This window comes from Lissotriton helveticus, chromosome 3_1, assembly GCF_964261635.1.
Source record: "Lissotriton helveticus chromosome 3_1, aLisHel1.1, whole genome shotgun sequence".
Lineage (NCBI taxonomy): Eukaryota > Metazoa > Chordata > Amphibia > Caudata > Salamandridae > Lissotriton > Lissotriton helveticus.
In genome coordinates this window covers 583,925,767-583,953,187 of record NC_136061.1, presented here as the reverse complement: position 1 = coordinate 583,953,187, position 27,421 = coordinate 583,925,767, and the positions used below count along the sequence as shown (strand labels likewise).

At 46.2% G+C, this 27,421-nt stretch overlaps 1 protein-coding gene across 1 annotated transcript in view; it reads left to right on the top strand.

The window, feature by feature from the left end:
• Positions 1–11,481: 11,481 nt before the first annotated feature.
• LOC144823462 (uncharacterized) overlaps positions 11,482–27,421 on the top strand; it is a 57,041-nt gene continuing 41,101 nt past the window's right edge. Inside the window, exons 1-2 of the mRNA XM_078681994.1 lie at positions 11,482–12,638; positions 13,390–14,319. Of these exons, the coding sequence (XP_078538120.1) occupies positions 12,329–12,638; positions 13,390–14,319 (1,240 nt within the window). The 5' untranslated portion in view covers positions 11,482–12,328. The remainder of the gene's footprint in view (positions 12,639–13,389; positions 14,320–27,421) is intronic.

Here is a 27,421-nt window from a genome sequence, read left to right as displayed (position 1 = left end):
TTTGGGTTCAGGGTCATTTTTCAGTTTTTGGCTAAAGGGGTATTTTTAGGGTTCAGGGTCAGTTTCCAGTTCTTGGGTAAAGGAGTATATTTTTGAGTTCATGGACACTTTTCAGTTTTAGGGTAAAGGGGTATTTTTAGGGTTCAGGGTCTGTTTTGTGTATATAAAGTGTGAGAAAAATTGTTATAAATATTACAAAGAATTGAAACATTTTTGTGAAAAATAGTTGCTCATTTTTATGCTAATAATAATTTTTTGAACTACTCAGCAAAAAATATACTACTAATATATGTTAATAATATTTATAAAATATATATAAATATTTGACAAATTTTACACTATAACATTATACTAAAGTAGCTATTCTAATTTATACATGGTCAGTCTTCACCACCTTTCCAGATATTACTTTCACTTGAGTAGGAATAGTAAATAATAATTGGTAAGTGTCCAGCAACTTCTCTGATAATACTTTGACTGGAGTAGGAATAGCAATTATTAATTGGTCAGTGTCCAGCACATTTTCATATAATTTTACATTAGTGTGTTATTATATTACAAGACAATGCAAAATGGATGTTTTCACAAAACTTTATTACAATTTTCCAATTTTTTCATGTGTAATACAATAAAATCACTATCAAATATAACATAAACATTTTTGGAAATGTTGTATTTGCAGAATAACACATTATCATTTATGTACATGTTTTAATTTGTCACACAAAATTTTTTCACAACATTTTTTATGTCAAAACAAAATATTATTATCAATCACTTTGTGTAACAAGTATTTATATAGAAAAAAATTAAAATCAAGTTATTTTTCTGTTTCTTCCATTTATATTTAATAATGTTAATATTATATATTAATATTATTAAATATTTAATTTTAATATATACATTTTTATAAAGTAACATGACAATTATTATATTTGCTCAAGATATGGAAATAGTAATTAAGACTTTTTTTCACATATTTCTGACAATGTTGTTTTTAAATTATACATATAAATATATTATGTTGTTAACTTTATAACTGTAAAGGGGAATAATATGTTTAATAATAATATCTGGTATTGGTAAAAGATTATTTATGCAATTATATACTTTTATAATACTTAGACATTATTATAAAAAAATTGTAATTAATAAAAATAATAACAAATATATTTATTATTATTATTATTAATTAATAAACTTAAACATTTATTTTTTCTTTTCAGACATATATACATTCAAAGAAATAAAAATACATTATTTAAGGGCATTATTTATATAGTAAATGGTTATAATTTATATATTAATATTAATAAATAAGTTATATTATTTATTATTATTAATTATTTACAAAACAATTAATAATTTTTTGTTATAAACAAACACAAACTTATTCCTATAAATGTACACAAAGATAAATTTTTTACATATATTATTTCAAGTGTTACATACTTATTTAATATTAATAATATATATTAATTACTATATATTAATTAATATTAAAGAAATTAAAATTTTTTAACACTTTAAATTATAATGAGTCTACTGTATTAATTTGTTACAATAACAATGTGTATGTATTATATTTTTATACTATAACATTGTATTTTCTATGATACCTTTTCAAAATTGGTTTAAGGGGACTACTTTTTTACCGCGTAAGGTTATTGCGCTTCATTCAAGACTGGAGAAGCTCGCAGTTGGGAGTTGCTTCGTGTGGAGAGAGGTAAGGTAAATTTTATATACCATTTATGACTGAGTGGTAATGTTTGAGGGTATATTCGAACTGTGTAGTGTTTTTGTGTGTATGTATGATTTGTTAATGTAGCGTTTAGGTGTAATGTCGTCGTTATAGATGCGTCGTGTATGTTTTAGTTCTAGTGTTATTTGAATTGTTAGGAAATGTCTTCTTACATGGTTAATGTTAATTGTGAGTGTATTTACAAATTGTATGGGCTATTTGTGGGTGGGTTTCGTTATGTATGTTTTTTAACAGGTTCCGGTTCCTCGCATGAAAACTACATGGAAGGAAGCGTGTTTTTTTTCGGAGATACTAATGTATGACTTATTATGGTTATATTTTTACGTGTATCTCCTATTTTTCGTGTTTGCCAGGAGCGGATTTTAATCATTTTAACCTTTTTTCGGGATTTTTGAGGGTTTCGTATTGGATTGATACATTGGTATGCGTCACCGTTTTTTTTAAAGTTGTGTGTATATCACTTTAAATACTAAAGTGTCCACACTACTGTTTTAGGGATTTCCAGGAGCGTTTATTTTATTTTTACATAATTTTCGGGTTTTTGATGGTTTCCCATATTGGATTTTTCTTACTTTGTAATGGATTGTATGGATTGTATTTTGCTTCATTACGTCTCTTTCATCTACAGAAATTGTAAGTATTTTTATATTTCTATTTATTGGGTGGGAAATGTCGATCTTTATGTAATGTGTATGTGTGATGTAATTATAAATATTGCATATTTGTTCAGAAATATTGTGCAAAATTTTGATAAGTTTGTAAAACAAATATGTCTTATTTATAATTGTTTAGAAATGTTTATGATTGTTATATGTATCATTATTGTAAGAAGATATTAGTATATTTTGTCGACATTTTTATAGTAGGGTTTTAGCTATTATTGACAGATATTCTAATCCTCTAGTTGTAGGGTATAGTGTGACTTGACTTTGCAGTAGTCGGAACATTTGTTTAGTTTGTTTACTTAGTTTTGGACCAATTTGGGTCACAGATTGTTCCATTCTTAGTTCTTGATAGCTTTGTTCTTTTATCAAAGCTTCTAGTAAATTATGGAATGTGGGTCTTGTTCTGCTTGTGGTAGCTTGGAAAGCATTATGCCACCCTTCTACACTGTTGTTGGTTTTAGACTCTTGGTTTAAAGTACTAAGATAGACATTCCACCAAGGGATTTGGAATTTGGGTTGGCGTCGATGTCCAGACCTGTGCAACCTTCCCACCCAAGTATCTTCGAAATAATCCAGTAATGGGGTTAGTTTATCTTCATTCCTCTTGTAATATGTGCTGTCAATTAATAAATTATAGTGTTCCTCTACATCGGTAACAGGAACGTAGGCCAGTGCTATCAATTTTTTAATTTGATAGGCAAAGGTGCTATCTGTTGAGTACAAAATACTTAAAGTTGATTTTTGGAGATGTCTCCATATGCTCTGATTGAAATGATAGTAGCAACCCTGGATTGCTGTGTGGGGAAATATTTTCAAAATGCTATTAATCATAGCTAATTCGAAATCAATAAATATTTTGTCTGGAAAATTATTATTGATTTCATTTTTGAGAACATTTAATATTTCTGTGTAAGTGTTTTGCTGTTTGTTTGGTAGCAAACAGTAAATGAAAGGGATGTTATAGTTATGGTATAACCCGTGGATGGAATATAGTTGATAAAAAGGTTTTGGGCATGGTTTAAATGTTCCATCCATCATCCATTGGGGACACTGTTGGATTTTTCTTAAATTACTTGCAGTTGCAAACATTATGATTCTGTTTGTACTGCTTTCATTGTCAAAAAGGATACATTTGTCTTTATTGTGTGTGATGGACATTTCTGGTGAAATAATAATTTCCTCAAAAGTAGTAGGGTTGGGTGGGGTAGTGGAAGTGTGTCTTTTAGTGTATGCAATTGTGCGTTTTAGGGAGTCAATAGAGGGTAGTTGACCTGAAGCATGGGCTGGGACTTTTAACAGTTCCTCTTTAAGGATTTGTGTTGTTGGTCTATCACTTTGTGTGCTAGCAGTCTTTATACTTTCTAAAGCATCTCTTATTTCAATTTCTGTGACATTGGGGGGATGATTGTGTTCCCTGGTAAATAGCACATTAGTTTCCTCTGTAGTAGCCCTTCCATAACATTTGTTTGAGTAATATTTTGTACATTTCCCAAAAACTTTTCTACCACTTTGTCTTTCCTGGCTATAAACATAACCCATATAACATAACAGTAATTTATTTTTCTGTGACATAACAAATTCTGCACCTTCTGTCATTTTGTTTTACTTGTTCTAGGAAAGAGTAGAAAGAAACAAAATCAAATAACATATATTTCACTTAGTGGTGCTAACATAATTAATGTTGTATTTATACTTACGTTTACTAAAAGTAGTAATCACAAATGCAGAACTGTATTTTGAAGGAATTTCTTGTATGTATTTCTTTATTTACTGTTGGTATGAAAATATAGAAATGCTAAATTAATGTTTATACATAACAAACGTTTTTCCTAGGAAAAAGCAGTTTTTTAATTAGCTTAGTACTACATTTGATGTGAACATTACATATACTTACTTGTTTAAATAGTTGAGTTGTAGTATTTGGTGGAGTACATCAAGGTAGTAAAGTTTAGATCTGTAGAGAAGATAGAATAAATACATGTCACATATGATAAAAATTATTTTGAAGCGTTGGGAAATTGGAAATATTTAAAACTATACTAACTTCTAAATATGTACTTTTCTTTGCTGTAGGTAGAATAGATGTATGATGTATTCACAATATCTGTAGAGGAAATATAAAATACATAACATGGTGTTAAGAACATAGGGCCCCATTAGGATAGCGGGCGGAAAACCACCCCGCCCGCCATGGATGCGGGAAACAACCGCCCGCCATGGAGGCGGTGCTACCGGCAGACAAATTAGGATCGACCGCCACTAGAGACCGACCGCGGCGGTAGCGGTGAAAATGAAACCGCCCGACGTGTGCGGTGATGACAAAACTCCGACCGCGGCGGTCGGAAAAGCAGCTGGAAATACAACACCGCCCACAGGGAAAGCGGAGACACCGCACAGGAAATTACGATATCCCCGAGGGTGGCGCGGGCGGACCGGCAGGCACCGACCGCCGCGGTCGAAGGCAGGATTGCATGGGAGAAATGACGGACAAGCACCAGCAAAGTCACCGCAGCGGACGAACACGAAATCCATCGCGGTCGATGTCAAAGCACCGCAGCGATGCAAAATACTGCATAAACAAAGTAGCCCAGCCACAAATACATACAACACACACACACAGATACAGAAATGGCAAAGATATACACAATACTACATAACCACACCCACTACACACCTGACAACCACTATCCAATTGGGCACACCCACACAGCTGAGTACAAATCCACACCCTCCACTCACCACAATCCTTTGCATCTTCCCAGAACAGAAGGCCACACACCACATCTGAGAGAGGCAAAATCGCACACAACACCCACCACCACCATCAACACCACCATCACACCATCACAATCAAACCCCCAGCACAGAACATACCTCATCACCACACCCTTGCACCCACACACCCCTGCACCCACAAACACCTCAACACCCCCACACCATGACCTCACAAAAAATGCCCAAATTCACAGAGAGTGAGTTGACAGTCATGGTCAACGAGATTGTGAGAGTAGAACCACAACTATTTGGGAACCTAGTCCAACAGACACCATTAGCCACCAGGACACAAATGTGGGAAAGGATTGTCCAAAGGGTGAATGCAGTTGGGGCCACCCCAAGATCCAAGAAGGAGATCATGAAGCGGTGGCATGATCTCAAGAGGGTTGTCAAGGAGAAGAGGAGCAAGAACTGGACTCTGGCAAACGTGACTGGCAGTGGCCCTCCCGTCCCACTGAAGACATTCACACCATGGGAGGAGAAGGTGCTTGCTATCCTGCTACCTGAGAGTTACACAGGAGTAGCCGGGGGAGCGGAGGCTGGTAAGTACAGACAACCACATTGACTTTTACCTCCTTGCAATACCCAACCACCAATACACTGTCCATCCCTAAACAAGATGTAGCCAGCCATTCTGCTGAGGAGGCCTGTATGGGGCCGGAATGTCAGTACAACAACTCCCACCATAGCCCCTGTCCCACAGCCCAGCATCATGGAGGCCTGCCCCACCCAGGAGCAAGTGTCAGCCATTGCACTGTGTAACAAACAAACTTACAGGTAGGTAGCCATCTGCACTTGGAGGGTGTTTGTGGGGGTGAGGCCTGTACCACTACTCCCAGCATGCCCCCTGTCCCACAGCCCAGCAGCATGGAGGCCACCCCCACCCAGGAGCAAGTGTCAGCCATTGCACAGTTTAACAAACAAACTTACAGGTAGGTAGCCATCTTCACTTGGAGGGTGTTTGTGGGGGTGAGGCCTGTACCACTACTCCCAGCATGCCCCCTGTCCCACAGCCCAGCAGCATGGAGGCCACCCCCACCCAGGAGCAAGTGTCAGCCATTGCACAGTTTAACAAACAAACTTACAGGTAGGTAGCCATCTTCACTTGGAGGGTGTTTGTGGGGGTGAGGCCTGTACCACTACTCCCAGCATGCCCCCTGTCCCACAGCCCAGCAGCATGGAGGCTACCCCCACCCAGGAGCAAGTGTCAGCCATTGCACAGTTTAACAAACAAACTTACAGGTAGGTAGCCATCTTCACTTGGAGGGTGTTTGTGGGGGTGAGGCCTGTACCACTACTCCCAGCATGCCTCCTGTCCCACAGCCCAGCAGCATGGAGGCTACCCCCACCCAGGAGCAAGTGTCAGCCATTGCACAGTTTAACAAACAAACTTACAGGTAGGTAGCCATCTTCACTTGGAGGGTGTTTGTGGGGGTGAGGCCTGTACCACTACTCCCAGCATGCCCCCTGTCCCACAGCCCAGCAGCATGGAGGCTACCCCCACCCAGGAGCAAGTGTCAGCCATTATACCCTGCACGCTCACCTTACAGGTATGTAACTACCGTTTATCTTCATGAAGTGTGTGTGTATTAATCTATTTACTATTGTACAAAATGCATAGACAATCAACCTTTAGGACACCATGATCTAACTATCCACTATGTAATGTAACACGATGTTGCCATGATTTGTACAACTGATGACAGCACAATGCACTAGTGTACAGACAGCTGATGATACACAGATGACACAAACACTGACCACTCCCCATCTACTCCACAGGTGATGAAGAACTCACTGCTGGGGACAACACCAACGACCCGCAGAGCCAGTCTCCACCTCCGGCACATGGACTCACAGATGCAGACTCCCAGGACAGTATGGATGATGAGCTCCAGGCCGGCCCATCCGGTGTTCCACACACCCAGAGGTCCCAGGCCCCCATCCTCCCCACCACCACCTCTGCTGCAACGACAAGGCAGCAGACCCCTGCTGTCACAGCCTCTGCCTCCACCGCAACCACCACCGCAGCCACTGCCACCAACACCACCACGACCACCAGTACCACCTGCAGCACCCTCCCTGTCCCTAGGGATGACCAGCCCACACCAACAACTGTGGAGGGCAGGGAGCCAGTGCGTGGCGCACCAGTGGCGAGGGAAGAGGTTCGTGGCAGCAGAGCAGGTGGGAGGGCCAGGGCCAACACCAGACCTCGGGCGGAGTGGACACCATCCCTGGACCACTTCACCAGAGTTGTGGATGCCTATCAAGAGGTCCAGGGACAAAGTGGCCGGTCGGACGAATTTTTCAGGGAGCTCATCCTGCTGATGAGGTCCATCAATAACCACATGGGACAGATGGTGGACCTCATGGGCCAGCAAGTGGCGTTGCAGAGGGACAGGCCTGTGTCCCAACCATCACCGCCATCCCCTCCTGTTGTGCAGCAGGATGACAGTCCACCATCCTCCCCTGCGCCAACAGAGAGGGGCGAGTCCTCTGACGCCGCTGGCCATTCAGCAGGCCCCCCACCGCCAAAAAGATCTAGGGGGCGTCCAAAGAAGAGCCTGGGAGTCTCTGGAAGCCAAGCACCTGCCACACGCCAGTCACGGAGCCAGCCTTGAAGACAACCCTCTCCCCAACTGCATTGACTCTTTTGGACTATCTTTCCCCACATTGCCTTGGCAATGGCACCTGTCTGTTGGACTGGGTCACCACATTCATGTGGTGTCTACTCTTGCATCTCAGCGACCATGACTGTCAACTCACTGCTCATTCCCCACCTTCCTGTAAATATTCACGCACAATTCACATGTCCACCCCGTAAATAAAATACCTTACAATCCAGATTTTGTGTAGTGAATTCTTTAGTGCATAATTTACAATGATGATTATGTCCATGATATGTAAACATGATGTACAGTATGCAGGGCAGGAACATGCTGGAGAACCTAGGGAGACACAACAGAACTACAGTCACTGGTCTCATCGTGGCAACACACACAGATCACTGATCCACAAATATCCTAATTATCACAGGTACCCTACACAGTGTCTATCTGAAATGCTGTAATGCCGTCCATAATACATCTCCGGACGTAACGTCCATTCCAACAATCCCATACATAGGTGACAGAACATGTGGCTATTGGGAACATCTGCGCATAACCATTCACAACATAAGCTAAGACACTAGACTATGTAGACGTTGTAACTCGTCACACACCTTCAAGTGAAGTAGCGTTGGATTAGCTGCTGCCGTTGGTCAACTCCTTCCTCCTCTCCACTCTCCTCATCACTGGATTCAGGTCCCTGAGCAGGTTGTGGCCTTGGTTCCTCACCGTCATCCAGGAGCAGGGGGACCCCCTTGTGGATGGCCAGGTTGTGTAGCATACAGCATGCCACAACGATCTTGCACACCTTCCCAGGCGAGTATGCAAGTGCGCCTCCAGTCCTGTCAAGGCACCGGAACCTTGCCTTCAGCAGCCCAAAAGTACGTTCAATTACCCGTCGTGTCCTGCCATGGGCCTCATTGTAGCGGATCTCTGCAGGTGTCTGGGGATTTCGGAGTGGGCTCAACAGCCATGGCCTACTGGGATAAGCCGAGTCCCCTGTGAATAAAAAATACACATTGCAATGTTGTACGGCCACAGTAAAGGCAGTGACACACAGCACGCGATAGCAGTTGTGTAACTCACCCACAATCCAGGCACGTTCGGGATGCAGATTCTCCATCATCCGTGGCACCATGCTGTTCCTCATGATGAAAGAGTCATGTGCCGAACCGGGATACTTAGCACACACATGTGAAATTGTCATGTCTGCAAGGCACACCACCTGCACATTCATGGAGTGGTAGTGTTTCCGGTTTCGAAAAATGTGCTCCGTCGCCTGCGGTGCCACCAGAGCCACATGGGTGCAATCTATCGCACCGACTACATGTGGGATGTGCCCAAGTGGATAGAAGTCCCCCTTAACGGCAGCCAATTCACGTCCCCGGGGGAAATGGATGTAGCGATTCCGATAGATCATCATGGCCTCGAGTACATCCCTCAGCACCATGCTGAACATGGGCTGCGACATTCCCCCAGCGTTAGCCACGGTCTCCTGGAAGGAACCAGTCGCAAAGAAGTGTAGTGCTGCCATTACCTTGTGGGCGGGTGTGAATGCCGTAGGATAGTGACGGCGAGGCTGCAGGTGGGGCTCCAATAGATCACACAAGATCTTCAATGTCGGTCTGTCCAACCGGAATTTCCTGATGATTGCCTCATTCTCCATGTCCTCAAGCACAATCACCTGACGTAGGAGATTTGGCCTCCTCCTAGTTTAGGATTAAAAACAATAGGTCAATGACAAGCATCATGAGATGGCCATAGCACAAAACATCAATAATGTAATGGGTAAAAAACAATGGCCAGAAAGCTGCATGGCACATCTGGTTACATGGCTGCCCAATAGCTACACACAGAGGGCAGGCCTCTCCAGTGACAATACCCAAGTGACAATAATGTGGATACAATGATTAAACGAGTGACATGCGCAGACATGGAGCTACAAGAGCCACAAATCTAATGTGACTTAACATGTCTGTCATACCCATCTGCCGTACCTGCCAGACCTCAATGCATCATGTACATTGTGGAAGCATTCATCAACACAATGATCACAATAGCAGGGACACTTCTGGTTGTGTGCATGATCAGTTCTGAATGCACAAGTCAGGTACGATACAATGCAGTGCCACCAGCCTGGTCAAGGTCTGCACTGACCAACAACACATTAAACCTCACTACATCTATGTAGAGCACCTGACGTCTGACAATTATCAGCACCCATCAAAAGCCTTACTAAAATGGCACAAACACATGCTAAAGTGGCTCAGACTGAACGTGCGTCCTCCTGTGGATGCAATGGCTCTGTGGCATCGTGTGTACAATGATGTGCCCTACACCATGTAGCTGCATGGCACTTATACATTGTCCATGATTGACATACACAGCAATGTGTACGAAAATGCCAGAACCTAGCGCCAGTCCCTGGCGGTGTGACCCCAGCACCACCATCTACCCAGCCAAGGTAGCCATTGGCACATGGACTGGTGTCCATGCCGCTGGCTAGGCTCCGCCGCATCAGTCGCGGTACCTACCGCCGGTCCCCGGCGGTGTGACCCCAGCACCACCATCTACCCAGCCATGGTACCCATTGGCACATGGACTGGTGTCCATGCCGCTGGCTAGGCTCCGCCGCATCAGTCGCGGTACCTACCGCCGGTCCCCGGCGGTGTGACCCCAGCACCACCATCTACCCAGCCATGGTACCCATTGGCACATGGACTGGTGTCCATGCCGCTGGCTAGGCTCCGCCGCATCAGTCGCGGTACCTACCGCCGGTCCCCGGCGGAGCGTCACCGCCATGGTGCATTGCATACAGCCAATGGCATGGGTGTTCAATGTGGCATGATGCAGATTTGAATAATGCGGAAGCGGCGCGCCGCCGCCGCGGAGCCGGTCATTGGATGCTTTTGAATGATGCACCATCGCGGTAGCGCACCCCGGACACCCGCGGTGCGTCACCGCCATGGTGCATTGCATACAGCCAATGGCATGGGTGTTCAATGTGGCATGATGCAGATTTGAATAATGCGGAAGCGGCGCGCCGCCGCCGCGGAGCCGGTCATTGGATGCTTTTGAATAAGGCTGACCCAGACAACCAATTGTAGCACCTTATCAGCTTCCTAACGACCCCATGGGCCTATAAATCTGTGGGAGTGAGCCACACATTCCCACTGCTCACAGAGCCTGCTGCCTGGGACCCTCTCCTGCTGCTGCCTGGGACCCTCTCCTGCTGCTGTCTGGGACCCTCTCCTGCTGCACACAGAGCCTGCTGCCTGGGACCCTCTCCTGCTGCTGCCTGGGACCCTCTCCTGCTGCACACAGAGCCTGCTGCCTGGGACCCTCTCCTGCTGCACACAGAGCCTGCTGCCTGGGACCCTCTCCTGCTGCTGCCTGGGACCCTCTCCTGCTGCACACAGAGCCTGCTGCCTGGGACCCTCTCCTGCTGCACACAGAGCCTGCTGCCTGGGACCCTCTCCTGCTGCTGCCTGGGACCCTCTCCTGCTGCACACAGAGCCTGCTGCCTGGGACCCTCTCCTGCTGCACACAGAGCCTGCTGCCTGGGACCCTCTCCTGCTGCTGCCTGGGACCCTCTCCTGCTGCACACAGAGCCTGCTGCCTGGGACCCTCTCCTGCTGCACACAGAGCCTGCTGCCTGGGACCCTCTCCTGCTGCTGCCTGGGACCCTCTCCTGCTGCACACAGAGCCTGCTGCCTGGGACACCTCACAACTCACTTCCGCCACAGGTCTGCCATATCCACAGGGATGTCAAGAACAGATAAGATCCGTGCCAGTCCATTCACGAGTGAGGAGCTGGATGTCCTTGTGAACGAGGTGCTGGCACAGTACCCACGGCTGTTTGGTGGCCCCAATGTCGTGGTAAGTCACCATGTAGGGAGCAGTAGGGCAGGGTGGTGTCAGACGTGTATTCATGATGCAGCTGTATGTTATTTTGGATGTGTGGTGCTGACAAACACTGACAGACAAGATGTTTGCAGGTGGTGGGAGTGTGTGTTTTGCATTATGACTCTGTCCTAGGCCAATACTTGTATGTGTGAGTGGGATGTGCTACTTTTTGGGGCAGACATGACCAACGGTTGTTTGCCTTGTAGCTGGTTGGACAGTGTCCGCTTGTGATGTAATTTCAGGGTGCCCCTGTAGTCATAGTCAGTGTGCCCCACAGAGTAGGTTCAGTGGCTGCCCTTCCAAAGTTTGTCCATCAGCCAACTTACATGCTACAGTTGCTGCACACTGATTAGTGGATATGCCACATCAATGCCCTGTACAATTTATGATTTACACAGTGCTGTCGATGCATTTGTGTTGAATCATCATTCTTCAGTGTGATAATCATGGAGACTACGAAGCTCAATGTGTGCATGCATTCACTAATGTTTATGCCATGCAGAGTGGCCTTGTGAGGGTACCCCCAGTTCTGGAGGGAGGGGGGTCACTGTGCGTCCAGATTCAGTGTCTGGCTGCTGTACTGATAGATGCTGACATATGACAATGTGTAAATGTTCATTAGTCCTTCTTTACTCTCATACCTGCAGCTCAAAGTACACCAACGTAAGGCTGTCTGGAGGGCCATAGCAGCAAAGGTGCGAGCCCTGGGGGTATCAAACAGACGACACACACACTGTCACAAGAGGTGGGACGACATCAGCCGGCTGGCTAAGCAAGTGGCAGAGATGAAGTTGGGGATGGTACCACGCACAGGGCGTGTGGCACGCCGCACCATGACTCCGCTGATGGCACGCATACTGGCAGTGACCTATCCAGACCTGGATGCACGTCTGAAGGGGCTTCAGCAGCAAGACAGCGATGGTGAGTATCCGGGGAGGGAGAGTTTGTCTGGGAGTGGATGCATGTGTAGAGTGCCTGTGTCTGCGGTGACACATGTGATGTGCGTGTGCTGCCATGCTGTGATATGTGATGTGAGTGGCAACTGTGATGTGTGTCTGTATGAGGCATTGGCCCACCATGGCCTTACTCTGCAGCTCCTGGCTGCAGTTTTCAGTCCTTGACATATATTTTGTTGTCCACATGGTCACTCTTCTTTGTGATGGTGGGTGTAGTCCCTATTATGCTGTACAGCTGTGTCCACTTAATGAGTGTTACAGCATGTCAGTCTACTTTGCATGCACCTGCATGGTAGTGGCCCACACATCTGACAACAATGTGAACCCACATTGGCACATGGTGATTGTAATGGCCTATTTGACAATGTGGCATGTGTAGACAAAACAGGTGTGTGTATTCCCCTCTGGATCCCTTTAGGCTCTGGAAGTGGTGATGTTAGTTGTGGCTACATCATGTCCGTGGGGCAGGTCCATATGGGCTAGGGGAACACCATCCATGGGCAGGGTGTAGTGCTGTGTGTCATCGACATTGGTCCACTCCTGCCTGTTTGTCCGCATGACAGGCACAGTTGTGGTGTAACTGGTGTGTAGCAGCACAATGATTTGAGGGTGTGGTGGTTACCATGTAGCTATAGGCCTCTCATGTGCTGCATTGCTCTGATATCGTGTGACCAGACTATGACACTTATACAACCATGTTTCTGTCACTAATGCAGATTCGGAAGACACCACGGCGGAACATGATCCTGAAAGTGGTGGGGAGACCAGCACGACAGCGGCAGCAGAGCAGGGTGAGATGGAGCAAAGTGACACTGACCACACCAGCGCTACTGAGGGTGACAGGAGTATGCATGAGGAATCTGTGGCTGAGACACAGAGTACCACTTCATCTGATGGCAGGGGGGATGAGTCCCTGTTAGCAGCCACAGGGGATGGGGACTCTGCTGCTGCATCTGACTACCAACGGCCACTGCCCAGCCTCCCATCCACTTCCTCTGGGGCTGGCCGTATCCGTGTCACTAAGAGGGGACGTGTGACATTCACACATGGCACCGCAGCACCTGCACCTGTCCCCCCTGCTGCCCTCAGTGCAGAGTGCGTAGAGCTCCTGCGGCAACTTTGCGTGGGCCAGACCGCCCTGCTGAATGCCTTCAGTGCCCACGATTACAAAATAGGGCAGGTTCTGGCATTCATGGAGGGCATACACTCTGACGTGGGTGGCCTACATCGTACACTCCTGTCATTGTCAGGTACAGTGACGTCAGCCCTCCAACATGCCCCCTTTGCAGCTCAGGTGCCTGTGACGTCCACCCAGTCAGTGGCCACATCAGATGACAGTGAGCACTTGGGACATACATCAAGTAAACGTTACAACACTAGGAGCACAGCTCAGACCCAAAGCAAACAATCCCGTCCACAGACTCCATCCCCAAAGAAGGGCAGGGACCCCCCAATATGCACAGACAAGGTGAAGTCACAGAAGAGCAAGGCCAGAAGAACATTGTGTCAGACATCAGGCTCACATGCTGCTGAGCCATCACCAGATATTGACTCTGCTATGCCCACAGAGGATGTGTGGGATGTCATGACTACACCTGGGGTGAACACAGGGACACACCCACCTACCACATCAACCCAAGAACAAAGTACATCGAGGCAGGTGGAGGGAAGCCCTGTTGTGACCAGCCCAGTCATTGTGGCAAAGAAGGGCAGTGTAGTGGCCATCCCTGGCAAGAAGGGACAGGAGGGCAGTGTAGTGGCCATCCCTGGCAAGAAGGGACAGGAGGGCAGTGTAGTGGCCATCCCTGGCAAGAAGGGACAGGAGGGCAGTGTAGTGGCCATCCCTGGCAAGAAGGGACAGGAGGGCAGTGTAGTGGCCATCCCTGGCAAGAAGGGACAGGAGGGCAGTGTAGTGGCCATCCCTGGCAAGAAGGGACAGGAGGGCAGTGTAGTGGCCATCCCTGGCAAGAAGGGACAGGAGGGCAGTGTAGTGGCCATCCCTGGCAAGAAGGGACAGGAGGGCAGTGTAGTGGCCATCCCTGGCAAGAAGGGACAGGAGGGCAGTGTAGTGGCCATCCCTGGGGTAAGTGGGAAGGTGGTCACTGTGGGGGGTACACCTTCCAGAGAGGCTAAAGTGGTCCGGAGGCGTAGCCAGCACAAGCGTACTGCAGGATCAAGCACTTCTCCAGAGGGAGTGGCAGTCTCTGCCCCTGAAGTGGAACAGTTGGGGGGTGTGCAGGTGGTGTCAACGCCACTTCCCATCAACCCCATGACAGGGAAGCAAATTCATATTCCAAAGAAGTGGAAGGGCACCCCTCCAACCTCTCCCACCCACACTGTGTCAAGGGCGTGCATGACTCCACCTCCACGTGCCACGGTGCCACCTGGTCCGCACAGCCCTCCACCTTGCAGGCCCTCTGTTATAGCCACACCACATGTCCCTCTGTCACACCAGTCAAGTCGACCTGCAGTCCCTGACACACAGCCAGGTTCCACTCCACATGACAGCCAGGAGTGAGTTGTCAACACCCTCAGACGCCTGTGCCACACATAGGTGTGCTACAGTACACCATTGTTAGCGATGTGGGTGTGTTCCTGGGCCTGTTGCTCTGATGTGCTCTCCCCTGCCAGGGACTCTGGGCCTGTTGCTCTGATGTGCTCTCCCCTGCCAAGGACTCTGGGCCTGTTGCTCTGATGTGCTGTACCCTGCCCTGCCAAGGACACTGGGCCTGTTGCTCTGATGTGCTCTCCCCTGCCAGGGACTCTGGGCCTGTTGCTCTGATGTGCTCTCCCCTGCCAAGGACTCTGGGCCTGTTGCTCTGATGTGCTGTACCCTGCCCTGCCAAGGACACTGGGCCTGTTGCTCTGATGTGCTCTCCCCTGCCAGGGACTCTGGGCCTGTTGCTCTGATGTGCTGTACCCTGCCCTGCCAAGGACACTGGGCCTGTTGCTCTGATGTGCTCTCCCCTGCCAGGGACTCTGGGCCTGTTGCTCTGATGTGCTCTCCCCTGCCAGGGACTCTGGGCCTGTTGCTCTGATGTGCTCTCCCCTGCCAAGGACTCTGGGCCTGTTGCTCTGATGTGCTGTACCCTGCCCTGCCAAGGACACTGGGCCTGTTGCTCTGATGTGCTCTCCCCTGCCAAGGACACTGGGCCTGTTGCTCTGATGTGCTCTCCCCTGCCAAGGACACTGGGCCTGTTGCTCTGATGTGCTCTCCCCTGCCAAGGACACTGGGCCTGTTGCTCTGATGTGCTCTCCCCTGCCAAGGACACTGGGCCTGTTGCTCTGATGTGCTCTCCCCTGCCAGGGACTCTGGGCCTGTTGCTCTGATGTGCTCTCCCCTGCCAGGGACTCTGGGCCTGTTGCTCTGATGTGCTCTCCCCTGCCAAGGACTCTGGGCCTGTTGCTCTGATGTGCTCTCCCCTGCCAGGGACTCTGGGCCTGTTGCTCTGATGTGCTGTACCCTGCCCTGCCAAGGACTTTGCACTTCCCGATTGTGATTCACCAGTGCATAGTCTATGGCATTTGCACATGATTTTGAGAGTTGCTGTTGTCTACTTATGTTGTGTAGTTACATCTGTGCAATATGTGAATAAATACAGTACATTATGGTGTGTTTTCTCTCTCTCCTTACTGATTAAAGTCATTTTCTTGTTTGACTGAGTTCCATGGTCTATTTTGTACATCACCATTGCAAGGTTCTATGTGGCCATATGATTTTTAGACAGGGGGACAGGTTCTTCAGTCCATTGTGGCCCTGCTGATGTTGTACTCTGTGATGGTTATTTGGCAGGCCATGCAGTTTTTGTGTGGGTGAATTGCTATTGCTGCATACACTGTTCACAGGTCACCTTGGGGGACACTGGCAGCACAGGGTGTGCAGCTGTGCTGTGGTGTAGTAGATGTTTATGATGTGATGAGGTGTGTGTTTCCCTTTCTGTGTGCCCTGGCGTGTATGTGTATGGTCGTCTTGTGTTGGCCCTTGGTCCTGGTGGCATGGCTTACATGGCATGTGTGTGGCAGAGGTGTGCAGTGTGAAGGGTGTTAGTTTGTAGTGTATGTATGTGTGCCCCTGTATGGTGTGAGACACACATGTGTCAGGCAGGAGTTGTATGCCTGTTGTATGTTTTGTCTTGCCCTGTGTGGATGTTTGTATACAATTGTGTGGGCTGTGGGGAGTGCACTGGTGTTGTGTGTCCGTTGTCAGGCAATCCTGCTGTGCCTTTGTCCCTGGTTGTGTGTCGCAGTGTGTGTGTATTGTGCTTGTTGTTACAGTGCTTGTTGATGTGCAAGGGGGTGCACGGGATTGGCACCTGGCCTGTGACTACTTCGGGTGGTGTGCAGTGTTGGTCGGGGTGGTGTGTCGCTGTGATGTTTGGAATGTGTCCATGCCTTGGTGTTGCCCTGCCTTCTGCATTGTGCGCATGTGTTGACCGCGGCGGTGACGTGTCCGTGACCGTGACGTTGCTGCAGGTTGGCCGACGTTGTGTGTTCCGGATGCCGTGGGGTGCCTTGTTCTGAGGTGGGTGATGTGTGGGTGCCCATGTGGATGTGTTGTGCCCCCCAGCAGGATGCCAGTGTGGTGCTTGGGACCTGTGTCGGCATGTGTGTTGTGTGGTGTATATGTGTAGTGACGTACCTGCGGCGGCGTCCGCGGCGGCCCATCTGGCGATAGTGTTGCAGCAGGTACATGACCGGATGCATGTGGAGGGCTGGGTCCATGGGGTTCATGTCGGATCTCGGCGTGCGTGCTCCGCTGTAGACTTTCCGCCTGCTAGAGCTGTGCGGTGTCTCCGGTGCGGTGCGTCAGCTTGTTTGGCCCATCCTAATTTGTCGAGCGGGGCGGACGTCATCGACCGCGGCGGAGGGTCTCGATTGGCTGCAGCCGCCGCGGTGGCGGGCGCACCTTGATGGCGGAGCGAGGCGCTCCGCGGCGGACGGGAAATGACCTGTGTTTACATATCCTAATGTGGCGGACGTGATTTCCACTGCTAGCGGGCGGAAAAAGCTGTTTTTCCGCCCCGCCATCGTTTCGGTAGTGCCACCGCCCGACATCCTAATGGACCCCATAGTTCTTGTTTTTATATGAAGTTTTAGACAAATTGAAGTATACTTACATTTTTTACAAGGGTAGTCTTGTCTTTTGGTATAGTTGATGTAGGATGTTTTTATTGGATCTGTAGGGAAGATGTAATATGCAAGATATGTTGTTTAGAAAATAGCATTTTGAATATTGGTTGTTTACTAACAAAAACATATATACTTACATGTTTAATTAGTGTAGTTCTATACATTTGTAGTGTTGAAATCGGAAAATCGCTGAATATCTGTGAATAAAATGTTTTAAATTAAGTATGAATCTTGTGAAATAATGTTTAAAAACAGCTGTTGTTGTATAACAGACCATTAATATATACTTACTATCTTATTTTGCAGGGGAAGAAATAGGAGCATGTATTAGGAATTTTTTTGTAGTAGTTTCTATCAGAAAAGTAGGAGGAGATAAAAATTAAATAAGTGGAAGAGTTAGGAGATATAAGTAAAATAATAGACTACTATTTTAGATTTTTAAATAATGGAATGTAACTTACTTGAATGATTAGCTAGTGAGCTGGATCTTTAAAGATGTTTGTTCAGGAACAAAATCTTCAGAGTGTTGGCATCTTCTTTCTATGGAGTTAGCAGCAGCAAATGGTAGAATGCATTTATCCCTTTTATAGTATGTGTATTTTGTGTGCTTGGATTTGATTGGTTGTAGGATGAAAGGAATGATTGTATAGGCTAGTTTGAATTTTTTTATGTTAATTGGTGTGTTTGTTGATGTGAGAATGGTGGTATGTGGTGCTTTCCGCATTAAAGCAGGTTAGTTGTTAAATTAAATACATGTGAAAGTGTAAAAATATTATGACAATTTTAGTTACATGTAAAGATTCTTTTTAAAATGATAGAACACATTTAATATAATGTATAGCAAATGATGATAAATAGTAATGTTATAAAAGTCACAGGTATTATATGTAAAATGTTTTTTGTATAGAGCAATGACTTTTATAGACCATTAATATGGTATTTTAGACATGAAAGGGTACAAAAAATAACTCGATATTTGTTTAGAAACGATATTTTTGTACTCTATATTTTATTAGTCGATATTTTTGTAGTGTTAGGTGTAATTTCATGAACAACGATATATTAGTAGTCGATATTTAATAAGACGATATTTATGTACTCGATATTCTAAATACTCGATATTTTTTAGTCGATATTTTTGTATTTTGTGTAATAAGCATACAAAGTCGATATTTTTGTAGTCGATAATTATTCAACGATATTATTGCTAGTCGATAATGTGACCGTCGATAATATTTCAGTGATCCAAAAAAACCATGTGCGGAGCCTGCAATGATGCGTATGCCTGTGCGGACAGAACGCTCTGGAACAATAACTTTTTCTACAGGACTGTGTCATCTACAATACCAACTCAATCTCAAATCTGAACACTTCTGTCTGCAGTGTTGGCCAGAGAGAGCGTTCAGCAAGGGCCCACAGCCACGTGGCATTGACTTGAGCTTCACAGTTTTCAATCCGCGAAGCCATGAAGACCGTGTGCGGAGCCTGCAATGATGCATATGAGTGGTGCAGACAGAGCACACTTGAGCAATGTCTCTTCCTACAGAACTGCGTCATCTACAATAGCGACTCGATCTGAATTGTGAACACTGTGTCTGCAGTGTTAATTGAAGACAGTACTCACACACACAACCATGAATACTTTTTCTCACTGCCTCTTCACAAAATACAACATAAATTACAGAAAACTCTGCAATAAATAAATCAAAACAATTTGAATTGCGATTTCATCTGTCCACAGTCTACACTATGTAAACACAAAAAGGTTCTTGGAGATATTCCAATACCTAGAGGGTGAGAGAGGTTTATCAGTAACCGGAGTACGTCCTCCCTGAGAAGTATATATCACAAAAGAATACTCCAATTGACCAACCAGTGGTCAGTGGTATTGATGAACTGACTATGTCCGGACCTGGGGACAAAACAACAAAGAGGGAAAGAACTCCCTAAACCCTGCTAACTGCAGTGTTGACCAGAGGCAGTGGTCATTAACGCCTCATAGCCACGTACCGTAGGATTCGAAAGCACGGAGTTGGTTGCACCTGATCAGAGGGGGTACACAGAAATCAACACAATCTTTAACTTATGACATCCTCAATCACTGTTCGGACCTGCTGTACCGTGGTGTACTCCACCGACTGGTGTCAACCAAGGACAATAATCATGTGCAGCAGTTAGCTACGCAGGCACAGAGTCTGTTGCACCTCAATGGAGGCAGTTCTATGAAAACCAAGCAGCAAGTATTATCGGCCATCTTCCATTGTGGGATCAAGACACCGTTCCACTGTTGGGACCTAGAGTTAGTTGCACCTGATCGGAGGGGGTAAACAGAAATCATCACAGACTTTAACTTTTGACATCCTCAATCATAGAATCAAGACCCCGTTTCACTGTTCGGATCTGCTGTACCGCTGTGTAGTCCAGCGACTACAGTCAACAAAGCCCAATAATCCTGTACAGCAGTGTGCTACGGAATTACAGCATGTGATGCACCTCAATGGACGGAGTTCTATCAAAAGCAAGCGGCAGATAATATCGGACATCGTCCATTGTGGGCAAGACACCATTCACTGTTGGGACCTAGAGTTTGTTGCACCTGATCGGAGGGGTTACACAGAAATCAACACAGACTTTAACTTCTGACAACCTCAATCATAGAATCAAGACCCAGTTTCACTGTTTGGACTTGCTGTACGGTGGTGTTCAGCACCGACTGGTGTCAACCAAGCACAATAATCAAGTGCAACAGTTAGCTAAGCAAGCACAGAGACTGATGCACCTCAACAGAGGAAATTCTGTAAAAACTAAGCAACAGGTAATATCAGACATCTTCCATTGTGGGATCAAGACACCGTTCCACTGTTGGGACCTAGAGTTAGTTGCACCTGGTCGGAGGGGGTTAGCGGAAATCATCACAGACTTTAACTTCTGACATCCTCAGTCATAGAATCAAGACCCCGTTTCACTGTTTGGATCTGCTGTACTGCAGTGTAGACCAGCGACTACAGTCAACAAATCTCAATAATCCTGTACAGCAGTGTGCTGCGGAATCACAGATTGTGATGCACCTCAACTGATGGAGTTCTATCAAAACCAAGCTGCAGATAATATCGGACATTGTCCATTGTGGGATCAAGACACCGTTCCACTGTTGGGACCTAGAGTTGGTTGCACCTGATTGTAGGGGGTACACAGAAATCAACACAGACTTTAACTTCTGACATCCTCAATCATAGAATCAAGACCCCGTTTCACTGTTCGGACCTGTGAGGTACTGGGTTTTTAAGAACCGGCACAGAACCGGTAACCCAGCGGTGTCAGGGAATCAACACCCAGAGACCTCGGGTTCTCCTGAGTCAGACCTACAGAAACTCAGAGTCTTCGAGGTGAAGTCAAAGATTAGTTTATTGGCTGCAACCAAGGTAACAGGGTCCTAGAAGTACAATACGGGTATATTCTCAGGAGACTGCACACTTTCACGAAGTCAGGCTTCTCTCTTTATACATGATTTTTAGCCTTGGGCAAAACATTCCTTGAATTCGTGGTATTTCATTTATAGTTACTGGTTACAAAAGAAAAGCAGAGTCATGATGACATGTACATATTTCATGTCGTGCTGCCCATAACAAATCATCCGGCAAGGCCCAACATTTCATCAGATATCGCTGGACCCCCAATAAAAACGGTCACCTCCCCATCATAAAGCAAGTAAAGAAAAGGAGTGGAGAAAAAGATGTGAGCGAGATATGGCAGGTGTGCGTGCTCAAATGGTTTTATGGCCGGTTGAGCCTAGATGCTATCTTGCTCGGCCACTGGGAGGGAACTGACCTAACGAGTTCGGCCTGGGGCAATGGTTCTAACTTGTACTGAGGTCAGGGAGAAGTCGATTAAGGAGTATGTGTCCTTGTGGAATCAAATTCAACTGGATTAAGGCCTATGTAAAGGGCAACATGTAAATGGGAGCTAAGGGTTCAGAATGTAAATGACGATTTCGAGGTGGAATCGTCACTCGAATACGCCGAAAATGCATGTACATGATGTACTCGTCATTCTCGGTCTTTTGATACCAAATTCGTCCTATTTCGACGAAGTTTTTATTCTCGAGTCCAGTACTATTATATGAATCCAGATTTTCAGAACCACAGACCCTCCTTTTGCCCTTACATAGGCAATTAATCTATCCTCATGTTAGTCTGAGTCCAGATCTATATTCCTAAAGTCATTGAGATGTTGCTGTAACATCATTCTAGTGCTGAGTTCATTTCTTGACACAGGCTTCCTTACACATGATGTAGCACAGAGGCCACATATTGCAGGAGCACACTGTATGCATAGACAGAACAGGAAAAGAATGGCTAAGACCATCCCAATGACCATCAGAATTTTCCATCCCCAGGCAGATATCAGTTCCCAGAACCATCCCATTAACGACCAATCTCCTTTATCCACATGAATAGATTCGGAAATCTTATGTAGTTTGGAGATGGCCCTGTACACTGTTGGAGCATTATCTGGGATGAAAATGCAACAACTGGACTGGATCAATTTGCATACTCCACCTCGGTCCGCAAGTATTACATCCAAAGTGACCCGGTTCTGAAGGGTCATAAGTCGATCCGACTGGAGCTCAGCAGTCAGGTTACTAAGGGCACCAGCAGTTTCAGTCACGGTGGATTCAACTACCCTTGTCAATTGCCTTATGTTCCTGCTGTTAGCCATGGCTCCCCAGAACGGCAGAAAACCCATTGCAAAGTCACCAAATTCTTGACCTGCAGTGTCTTCTTTACTCAAAACACCTCTAACTACCCTTGTCCGATGGTAATCCGCCGCTGCTGTGTAGGTGGGAGGTAACAGGAATGAAACAAAACATGAGCCCGAGAAGTCAGGGGGCAACCATGTATAGGCTCTATCATGGCAGATGAAATAAGTACCCTTAGCGGCTAAAAACGCAGGGGAAGTCTGAGATCCAAAAACATACGTTTCTGTACAGACACTCTTCCCTAGCTGAGCTCTGGGATTCTTGCCAATACCTTGCAGACACAGGTGACCTTGATGGGGTACGATCCAGATAGGGGACGATCTCTTGGCTTGATGTTTCTCACTTAATGTAGTGCCATATCCGGTCACGTTCCAACCTACATATGCAAGTATCTCATCATCCGGGGTATCTTCGTAAGAAGTTACTTCCTTGATCATGTCAACTATACCTTTGACTAGGGCGCTAGTCTTGAGGTTGTCTTTTACAGAACGTAGGGGTTGGATTTCTCGTGCATATATGAACATTGTCCTATATGCCCATACTGATCCATTGTGACTAAATGGCAGGACCAAATAGGGGATACCTTTGTCCGTTGTGTGAGGCATGAGACCACACACCCAACAGTTAGTTGTGTTCATTACAAGTTGGTGTTGGTGTAATAACTGAACGAAGGAGTTATTAATGAACTCTAATCTCCTATTTGATTCGTGGTCAGGCAGAGGGTGGAAAGAATGAGAGGAAACAGTAGGAGGAGGTATGGGTGATGTAGTGGGCGCAAATGTCACATGAAAAGAGAATAAAACATAGCTTATCAAAAAGACCATTACGCTGAATAGCATAAAAATACACATTATTATAAAACTTTTCTTCGTCATCGTGTTAAAAAGTCTCTGCTTAAAGTTCATTTGTTTGGCAGGCCTCTCCACATCAGGAAACTCCATCCTCTCTAAGGTGCTGCCCGCGGTGGTGGGTTGCCTCTGCTAAAGGATGCTTCCGTCAGTCTAGGGCAACTCCCTTGGACCAACCAGAACCAGCGACCTAACGTCGTCAGCTGCACCCAAAAGTCTTTAATCAACCGCGACCCTAGCAGCGGAACCCGGATGGCGGTTCGAAAAAAACAAACATAAGCAAGTTACCTATATGGGAGATCTGCACTTTCAAAAATAGGATTTTGGGGAAAAAACACATTTTTTTATTAGTCCACAGGTTTTTCTCTCGGATCATAAAAGAAATCACTTTTACTTTAGTCTGTTTTTCTTGGTCGTAAATTGTAGCGTCTTTTCCCGGGTACTGTCTGGTCCAGAAATAGTAGTTCAGGTTCCACAGAGTTCAATTGTTCTGGTGGTGGCACAGTTTCTTGAAAAATGTTCTCACTTTCACAATCAGGGTTAGCTTCTTTTACACGTTCATCAGTTGTGCGCTCTGAGTCAGTGCCTCCTTTCTGGACCCATTGGTCGTGTGGCAGAGGGAAGGGTATCTTCTTACAATGCATCCCGTGGACCCAATTGGCCTTCCCCTCCACCCTAACAGCCGACCTTGTAGACAGGAGGACGAGGTGAGGCCCGGTCCATCTGGGCTGGTCGTTTCTTGTTCTTTGAAAGTTGCGGACAAGCACCCAGGAACCGGGGTCAATGGAGTGACCCGGTGTCTCAGAGACCGGAGGCAAGGTGTTGTGGACCTGTTGATATAAAACACGCAATTTAGCCGTCAATTCATACAAATAGTCAAGCAAAATAGGGTGTTGCAGCTCGCTAAACTTCGTGGGCCTAGGCACTCCCCATATGTTGGCTGGCCGACCAAAGATTATTTCATAGGGGCTGAGTTTCACTCGCGAATGCACAGTCATTCTGGTGGATAGGAGTGCTAAGGGTAGAGCGTCAGGCCATTTAAGACCTGTGCTCGCTTGGATTTTGGCCAATTTAAGTTTAAGCGTGCCATTGTAACATTCCACTAATCCAGCTGATTGGGGGTGATTTGCAGCGTGGAACTTCTGCCTAATGCCTAGCCCTTCACACACTCTTTTCATCACACGACCCAAAAATTCACTTCCGTTGTCAGACCAGACCATTCTAGGCATTCCAAACCTGGGGAAGAACTCTTTTACAAGGGCTTTCGCTGTGGACAAGGCAGTATTGTCTTTTAGGGGATAGGCTTCTACCCATTTTGAGAAGGCACAAACAACCACGAGCACGTATTTTAAGTTGTTGCACCTCTCCATGTGTATGAAATCTAGCTGCAAAACCTCGAACGGATACATAGGAGGTGCAAAATGACCAGCTGGAGTTGGGGTTCCCCTACCAGGATTGTGCTTCAGACATACCATGCAATTCTTGACAACATTCTCTGCATACTTGGGAATCCCTGAATTCTTCCACACTGGGGCCAACAACTCGCAAATCCCTTTCGCGCTGATATGGGCCATTCCATGAGCCATTGTAACCACTGCAGGCACATATGCATCGGGTAACAACCATCTCTGTTGCTCTGTCAATTCAATCCAACAACCATTTGCATCCATTCTCCCTGTACTTTCTCTCCACATGCTTAACTCTTTCTCCGTGGCCTCAGCTTGGATGGACTTCACACTTTCTATCGTGTCTTCACATATTCCAACATCACCAGTCCATCTTTCTGGGCTCGCAACATACATTCGGCTCATCACATTCTTTGCAGTTTCCTTAGCGGTTTCATCAGCAAATGCATTTCCACGACCAACATCATCAGTCACTTTCTTGTGAGCACTACATTTCACGATCGCTATTTGAAGGGGCAACGTCAGTGATTCAAGAAGCTCATTCACCAACTGACCATGCTGAATCTTAGCTCCATGCGAAGTCAGGAACCCACGTTCTCTCCACAATCGTCCAAAACTGTGAGCCACTCCAAAAGCGTACTGGCTGTCGGTATAGACAGTCACTTTCATTCCTTTAGACAACACACATGCTCTCGTCAGTGCAACGAATTCTGCGGCTTGAGCTGAACCATGTGGTATTCGCATTTTATGTGCACATGGCTCGCTAGCAGCGTCAATTCGTAACTGGACAGTCGAGCACTAGTTAAGTGCTGTGTCTTGGTCCTATTTAACAATGTGTCTACTGCATGCGGGACCATCACGATTAGTGTATTATTCATTACTAGACCAGCAGACTGTCGAATGGAAACAGCTGCTGCTGCTGTGGCCCTTAAACAACTTGGCAATGCTCGTGCTACCGGATCCAAAGTTGACGAAAAATAGGCGCATGGCCGCTGTCTATCTCCGAATAACTGAGTGAGCACAGACAATGCACAGCCTTCCTTCTCGTGGACATACAATGTGAAAGGCTTACTGTAGTTGGGGGTACCTAACACAGGGGCCGAACATAATGCTGTGCGTAATTCGAGAAAACTTTTCTGACATTCTTCCGACCAAGGAATGGGATTGGGTGTATTTTTACACGTTAATGCCACCAAGGGTTTGGCTAATAACGAAAAATTTGGAATCCACTGTCTACAGTACGATGTAATGCCCAAGAAAGCACGTACTTCTCTCTGTGTTCTTGGCACACTCAATTTTGCTATTGCCTGAATTCTTTCTGGGGTCAGTTTCCTTCCCTCCTTCGATAAGAGATGACCTAAGTAGGTCACTTCTTGTCGGCAATATTGAAGCTTGGAAAGTGACACCTTGTGATGCAAATCACATAGATGACGCAATAATGACAACGTGGCCATTTTACAAATTTTCTCAGTATCCGCAGCGATGAGCAAATCGTCCACGTACTGTACGAGAGTGGCACCTTTGGGCAAAACCATTGTGTCAAGCTGACTTTTCAGAGCTTGACTGTATATTGAGGGGCTTTCACAGTAGCCTTGAGGAGCGCGTTTAAAGCGGAAGCTTCGACCTCCTAAACTAAAGGAAAAAATATCCCTGCTTTCCTCAGCAATCGGGATACTGAAGAAAGCATTCTTCAGGTCAATCACCGAAAACCAGGAGGCAGAGGCTGGAATCATAGTCAATAATGTGGTAATGTCTGGGACAACTGGGAATTGTGGCACAACAATTTTATTCACCTCTCTAAGGTCAATCACGAATCTGTACACAGGTGGCTGAGAAGGGTCAGTTCGTTTTAAAACAGGCAGAACAGGACTATTGCAAACATTGCCTCATGTTTCTTCAAACACATCCTTTTCAATTAATTCGTAAACGATCGCTAGCAAAGCTCTTTCACCCTCATTAGATATTCTGTATTGGGGAATTCGTGGCATTCTGACATTCGACTTCAATGTTACAACATATGGTGGAATTTCTAAAAGACCTACATCAGCGTTTCCCAAACTGTGGTCCGCGGACCCCCAGGGGTCCGTGACACATTCCCAGGGGGTCCGCAGGACTTGAGTGCCTAACACGTAAGAGGTGTGAAAGTACTTAGCGCCTGGGCGGCAAGACTGCAATACAATCTGGCCCCCAGGCTCACAGCACGAGAGGTGTGAATGTTGCTGGCATTGGGGCGGCAAGACTGCAATGAAATCTGGCCACTGTGTTTGCAGCCTCACTAAGTATTTTTCTGAGACTCGAGGTTACTGTCCTGGTTCCCTGCCACAAGATACAGTGAATTTCAAATTCCCTTCCTGGTTCATTGATATGTTCACTATATTGATCCCATCTTATGTGGCTGACAAGTAGTTTCTCTATTATTCTTCCTGTTGGCATTTTTCAGAATCTAATCTCCTTCCGATGCTTCCTATATTTAGACAATCAGGCCTTGGAAATCACTATTTTTCAATACATACACAAAAAACTGTGGAACGTCCGGCCGCTCATAACCCACAAAGTGCAGTCAAAATAAATGTGTTGTGCCAATATCTGCCTTATATCTATGCCG